The 7,047-nt window shown below is 42.8% G+C and overlaps 1 protein-coding gene across 1 annotated transcript in view; it reads right to left on the minus strand.

The window, feature by feature from the left end:
* Positions 1 to 2,013: 2,013 nt before the first annotated feature.
* loxhd1a (lipoxygenase homology PLAT domains 1a) overlaps positions 2,014 to 7,047 on the minus strand; it is a 35,868-nt gene continuing 30,834 nt past the window's right edge. The window contains exons 38-42 of the mRNA XM_008282786.1: positions 4,095 to 4,280; positions 3,653 to 3,823; positions 3,373 to 3,511; positions 2,931 to 3,086; positions 2,014 to 2,808 (exon numbers count right to left, since the gene is read on the minus strand). Of these exons, the coding sequence (XP_008281008.1) occupies positions 2,328 to 2,808; positions 2,931 to 3,086; positions 3,373 to 3,511; positions 3,653 to 3,823; positions 4,095 to 4,280 (1,133 nt within the window). The 3' untranslated portion in view covers positions 2,014 to 2,327. The remainder of the gene's footprint in view (positions 2,809 to 2,930; positions 3,087 to 3,372; positions 3,512 to 3,652; positions 3,824 to 4,094; positions 4,281 to 7,047) is intronic.

Genomic DNA, 7,047 nt, shown 5'->3' on the forward strand with positions numbered 1-7,047 from the left:
TGGGTTGAGCTCTGCTGACTGTAAAGGCCGTAGCATATAATTCACATTATTTTCATGCTAATCAAACCATTCAGTGATCCTTCATGAAGCATATATGGTGACATCTCCTGGAAGAGACCACTTCCTTCAAGATATAAATGTTTCATCATAGGATAAAACTAAGGATGCACGATATACAGGCGACCGCATCGGTTGATATTAGTGTTTGTCTGATGAAGAAATTTGGCAGATGGGAAAAACCGGCGGCATTAGCGTGTCTAACATTTGATATTGCTGCTATTTCACAGATGTTTTTGCTTAATTGGTCCTGGACTTGAACGTTAAATATGTTGAAATATGTTTAAGTATGTTTTACTTTTGTTACGTAACAAAGAAGACTATGTGGTCTAATGTGGTTTGGGCTTCCTTTAAATGGTTGTCATGTTCTCACAGTGCTTACTTATACTCATTTTTCAGTGTGAACAAAACTTGAATATCGACATCGGTAATATCGGTTATCAGCAATATCAGAAATCTTAATATCGGTATCGGCCAGACATTTTGATATCATGCATCACTAGATAAAACTGACCACTCAGAACTACTTTGCATTGATTTGCAGCGACTCTTCCATGTAGGAGGACATGTAAACCCCAAACCATGCCAGAGAAATGTCCCCCGCAACATGACAGAGCCACCAAATCCTTTAAATACATGGGTCAGGAGGTCAGGCATGCACTGAGAATATGGTGACAGGAGTCATCCATCATCTGACTATATCAGCTTTTCCCACATCTCTGTAAAGCTGATGGGTTCTGCAGCAGTAACTCAAATGTGTGTTCATCTTTAATGAGGATTTCATACATTGCAACCCTACAATATTTTCTCTCTCTATGTGACCGTAAATGGACTGCTCTTGAAGACAGTCTGATTATGTCCTGCACTGGATATAACAGTTAGCTGAGGAATGGATGCTCTTCTCTTTTTCTTTTTCTGCATCGTGGTCAACAAATGTGAGCTGCTGGCTGCATGCAAATGTCACTGTTCCTATTAAACACTAACCAGCTGAGCAGTCTTTGTGACTGAAGCTCCTGCCATCTGTGCCCCAACGATGAACCCTCTTGCTACAAAATCAGGCCTGCTCACCATTTTTATTGGATGTTAATTGTACCATACAGATGCTAGCACCTGCATTTGTTATGTTTCTAAATAAGTTCATAGGAGAAGATTAATTTTTAAAGTAGCAAAAAAAAAGAGCAAAAACAGACAACAATCCCCTCATAAATGTGTTAAAGCAAACCCTTCAGCTAGCAGTCTTACAAACAGACTGCATCGTTTTGCCACCTGTTGGATGTGAGTCCACTCATCGCTTTCCTTTTAGCTCCGCTTTGGATTAGTTAATGCTCCCCAGCTGGTTGCTAATTTCGTCTGTCTGTTGGCATTTGGTGTTGGACAGGTTGTGAACAGTGTTACTGGGGTGTAGGTGTGGTTTGGTTCAGCTGCAGGGGGAGAGGTGGGGCAGGCCGGTTCAGGGAGCAGTAACAGGGTGAGCTGATTGGCACAGCTGCTGCGCTTTGCCTCATCAGTCTCTGCTTCTTATGCAGCGGCGTGCTGAGACCGACCGGGCCGGCGAGACACAGGACACACCTGTGCGCCTTTATTGGAGAGATTGCCCTTTGTTATTGCTAGAAAATGTGTGTGCTCCAGCAGAGCAGGGCAGATCGATGCAGGAGCACAGCGCATTTATGTCTGAGATTTGTGGTCGGCGTCAATAAAGTCTGTTGCAGTCTTATATGTGTGTCTGTGCTGGGAGAACAGCCTGCTTTGTGCAGTGTTTTATTCAGAATATCTACCCCAGAACAGGTGCTTGTAACGGAATCAGGTTGAAGACGGAATCAAAGTTATAAAATCAAATGATTTAGCTACAGAAAACTGATTTGTGGGTTTGTCAGGGAGACACCCTCCACATAAAATAAATGTCTAAAATAAAGCTTCTGAAATGTGTAAGAACATCAAACCAGTTGAAAGCTGTCATTCTGAGTATCACAAAAGAGTTTAATCTTTTATAAAACCTCCATTATAACAAAACAACAGAGCAAACCATCCCTGATGTATGAAATTTAAAAAGAATGGCACGTTCCTTTTTCCTGACCAAAGAAGACATCGTCACAATATTTCATTGCAGGATATAATATTACAATTCTAAGCATAATATAATATTAAAAAAACTATGAATGTAAAAATCTGTCACAGTTCCTGAGATGTACAACCTGCCAGAAGCAGAATCTCTTTGGTCATTACTTGTGAACATCCCTCTGCTGCGGGAGTTTTCACAAATAGTCTCACTGTTAGTATTTCGGGTAGAAGACTCTGGAGATCTGCCCGTCGGCCCTCTCAGTGTCCAGCCACTTCCCGCAAAGAAAGATGGTGGTGACACCGTTGGCTGTGTTGGTGACTTCCACTCGGTCCAGCAGCCAGCCGGGGCTCAGACCGGAGTTGTCGTGCTCCACTCGAACTTTCTGCAGCTCCCCCATGTCCAGCATTTCCAGCACGAAACGGTCCGTCTGCTCGCGTTCGAAAAGGTTGCGAAACTTCTGCCGCAGTTGCCGACGGCCTGAGTCTCCGTTGGTGCCGTAGATGGTGATGAAAACGTTGGCGTCGGTTCCCGCTCCCTTCTCGTCGCCCGTGATGACGATGATCTCGTACTTGACGGGCACCAGGCTTCGAGCTTTGCTGGCGAAGCTCTCGATGGTCTTTGTGCACTCGAAGGTCAAGAAATCGTCCCTCTTAGGAGACAGAGGGATGAGGGCATTGCAGGTGAAGATGTACCTGGAGGTGATGGAACAGAGAAGGAAGGATCTAATCTGACATTTTATCTGGAAATACCAACAGATGATTTGAGTATCGTAAAAAATAGTGGACAGAACTATGAACAGTAGCAGGTTACTTACTTGTTTCCCAGTTCTCGTTCAGTCACGACGACCTCCTCCACAAACCAGTAAAACTCTCCCTTTACTTTCTTTCCATCCTTGGGTGTGTGGCCCAGGCAGATACCTGCGATATCACCCAGGGTCTTGGACGAAAACTCAAACCTGTCAACGTTTCCCCTAAAAAAAAGAAGAGCGTAGACATGTTGGAGTGAGAAGCAATTGTCCTAAATTGGCTTACATACTTTAAATTCATGTCCTTGCCAATTTGCTCTGTGACAGAATGAATTTTCAACAGGACGCTGTAATGGTGTGATAGAGGAGTGCAGCACTGGTCTGGGCTCAAGTACTCGGTGCTGGTGGGATTATCATAATAAGTGTGAACGGAGAACTAGAGGGAGAGAAAGCACATTTCTTTGTCCTTTTTCATGCAAACAAGTTGCAGCTGATTGCAACAAGTACCTACCGCAAGAACCTCTTCTTTTTTGAAGAGTTCTCCATTACAAATTCTTTTGATCGGCACTTCTTCCCCTCAAGTACAATCCACGCGTTTTCTTTGGTTTCAGCTTCAGCCGTGTCTCCGGTTGTAACACAAATTTCATACTCTTTTGAAGAGAAGACATGGACACAGTTGCAGTTGGTCGTCTCAAACAGCAGCTGCATCATTTCCACGTAGAATTTAAACTCACAAAAAGACGCCTGTACATAAAAATAAATAGGATAGTTTGTATGGATACTGTACTTACTGGTCTTCTCGTTGAGGTCTAAGTAGTCGTTGTTAGCGCAGGCCAGCTCCCTCATGATCTGTCCATCATCGTCATTCTTTGCAAGCCAGCGGTCACAGGGGAAACGAAATGTTTTGTCCATGATCTCGTCCTTCACATCAATGTACTCCAAGTGCCATCCTGGTGCAGGACCTGGATGTGATGGATCAGGAAACGAAAAAGGAGAGTAATGCAGGAATCTTTTGGGCCAATGAGTAAAAATTTGCGTCAGGTTTCCACTGATAGCGGTGACTCAGTCATCTCTCCTGACAGATCAAACACTTGATTTATCTTAATTTGTGTAAACGTAGCTTTAGTTGTCATTTCATTAAGTGAATCTTGTTTGTGCTACACTTTTCAAAACGACAGTGACAGACTTTCAGTAGCCCGCTGTGCAGAGGGACTGTTTATCTGAACGGCTGACCTGTGTTGTCGTGCCAGACTCGTACTTTGGAGAGGTCTCCCAGACTGAGGATGTCCGAGAAACGAAACGTGTCCACTTGCTTGCGTTCAAATTTGTTGGACTTGCTGCATTCTTTCAGCGCCAGTGTTCCCGTGTCGCCATTCTCTCCAAAAATGATGATCCACACATTGGCATCAGTGCCTGCCCCTGAGAAGACACGAGAGAGTCGCCCAATTAGAAAATACAATCTGCAAATTTGGACTTCCTGGGCAAACTTTAGTGTACTCTCTTTTTTTTTAATGGATCAAACAGAGGCTGTAGGAACTCTGAGCTTGGCATATATTAGGTGCTTAGATGCAAGTCGATAAAGTTACAACCTCATAATCTGCATTAGCTCAGTCATTGCCAAATGAAACCAGCTATTATAAAATGAGTATGTGACATTTAAGCTCACTCTCATTGTATTTATGATAATATTCTATGTGAAAGGCATGAAATTCACTTGACCTCAACAGTTTTACAGTGTGCTGATTAAAAAGTTAACTTGCACTTTGCTGCACATCTGCAATACATTCCAACTATTGCACAGAGCTGCTGAACTGCTGGTGAATAAAGTGACTGCAAAGCCACAGAAGAACCAAACATACCAACAGGAGAACGAACTGAAGAGCAGGGAGACTCTGACTCAGGCAGCACATCTGTAATCCCACTGTGTTGCATTATTTTATTACAGTCGGTTAGATACTGAGTGAATGCGTATTAGGTGATGCTGAGGACAAACCTCACTCAGTATGCAGCATTTTTTCAGTGTCCTCATTTTCAACTTGCGTCTGCAGAGTAAGCAAGAACGCTGATATATTAACACTCCTGCAGTTTTAATGAGAAATTAGAATGTTAGCAATATTAGTTCCTTTTAAATGTATATTCTCTTTCCACAAACCTCCACATATACTCATGATATTCGGTACCTGTTCATGATATATCGAACATACATTTAGCCATAAAATCCCAAAAGGCCCATTACATTATGCATAGAATCATATATTTAATGTTATTTGCATGTGTGTGCCTCTATGTGTGTCTATCAGCCCGGCTCATTATTCCTTCCGCAGCCTCAGCAGCGGTGCAGGGCTACATCTTAGCTTCCAATAACTGCCGGGGGCACAGAGCGGCCCTTTGAAGTCGGCTCAGACTTCTCGCCACGCTATCATATTGATCAGCAGCACAACTGAGCTACAGAAAAATACTGCATGAAGAAAAGATGGAGCAGGAGTGTGGAGGGGTTCTGAAGAGGATCTCTTTCATTACCATGTGGGAGTCAAACATGAATTATTCCACCTCCGCTCCTCCTGGAAAACACAAACCTCTGCACAAGGACAGGTCAAATGAGGATGAGGATTTTAAAAACATCTACCTCAGCGTTGAGCTTTGGGTAGAGACTGAAGGCATGGGATGACAGACATATGGTAATTAGTGTCTGGAAGGTACTAAGAGTTGTTTGGTGTTAGGAGGTGAAACGTTCACTGATCAGAGGGAAGTTCGATGTGAAGCCACCTGCATTAAGCTCCATTTGAAAGTGGTCGAAAAAATGAACAGCTGAGAGAGACGATGTGACTCAGGACACATTAGACAGATGAAATGTTTCTGCCGGCCACTGGAGGATGTTACTGATGAAAGCCAACGTCTGAGCTGCTCTGCTCACTCTGGTCAGCGTCAGGTTGGGCCCAAGGATGCTCAGAGATGAAAGGCTGGATGGATAGATTGCGCTGCCATGTCTGATATCCCGGCACAAAATGACCTCATCTGTTGACTGCCTTTGAACCCTTCAGGTTCCTTTGCCTCACAGGTCTGTTCGAAATGTTAACACAAATGTGTTCCCCGAAGATCAGCCCTCAACATTTTAGTCATTATTTGGTTTTATACAGCACCCTTTAGATCAGCGGCTTCAAGCCTGGAGGTTAAGACTCGGCAGATAAATCTGAGGATCTGAAAGATGAATAACACAATATGAAGGGCGAAACACACATTCCCCCTGCACAACAACTTTGATTCTCGTTTCTAATCTTTTCGTTTTGCTTAAGAATAACTGAATAATTTCATACATTCATGCTGCCGCTGAACAGTTAATCAATTTCAAATGACGACCGCAATTTGACACAATGCATTTAACGAATCACAAAGGCTGCAGTTTACAATAAATTCACGAGGTCAAGCTTTTTAAAGATTTCAAGTTTAATAGGTTGTTTATGCTGCTAATTGAATAATGTACACTACGTGGTTCAAGCATACACACTGTGGTTTGACTGACACAAGCCCTGCCTTGTTATTTAATAGTCACACCTCGTACATTTTGCATCACGTCTGACCGAGGGTTTAAACTGTCATGTCAACGGTTTTAAAAATTCATGCTGTCCTCATTGTGTGACAGTCATGGTTAGCATGGTATCTTATGATCCATCACATGCTTTAAATCTAGTACACAATATTGAACTGAAGCTTGACTTTAAAAAACAAACAAATCACGATATTTAAAAAAATGGTTGCAGCTTTACCATAAACCATGAAGGGCTACTTCAAAGTTCCTAATGAATGCTCAGATAAATCAGCAAGAATCTCAGATTTAAGTGGTCAAGAAAAGCACTGACGTACGCCACCTTTGATGAAGAGCAGCTGAAATCAGAAGTTTTTTTTTTTTAAAGAATCACAATCCAGAAAGATTAGAAAACTGCTTTAAATAATATCTAAGTATTGGAATATATACAGCCGTCCTCTAATGTATTCATACCCTCCCAATAAAGAAGGAAAAAAACAACTGTCACTGAAATAAGATGAAACTGACAAAAGTAATAATAAATTTAAAAAAAATTAAAGCCGCAAGCGGCGATGGACGGGTCCTCGCCCTACGCTTGTCGGCCTTTGCGCACGGCGGGGTGTGCGGCAAACCTGCTCCGGGCAGGACTGTGATCCGGCATGT

Source organism: Stegastes partitus, unplaced genomic scaffold (assembly GCF_000690725.1).
Source record: "Stegastes partitus isolate 25-593 unplaced genomic scaffold, Stegastes_partitus-1.0.2 Scaffold285, whole genome shotgun sequence".
NCBI lineage: Eukaryota > Metazoa > Chordata > Actinopteri > Pomacentridae > Stegastes > Stegastes partitus.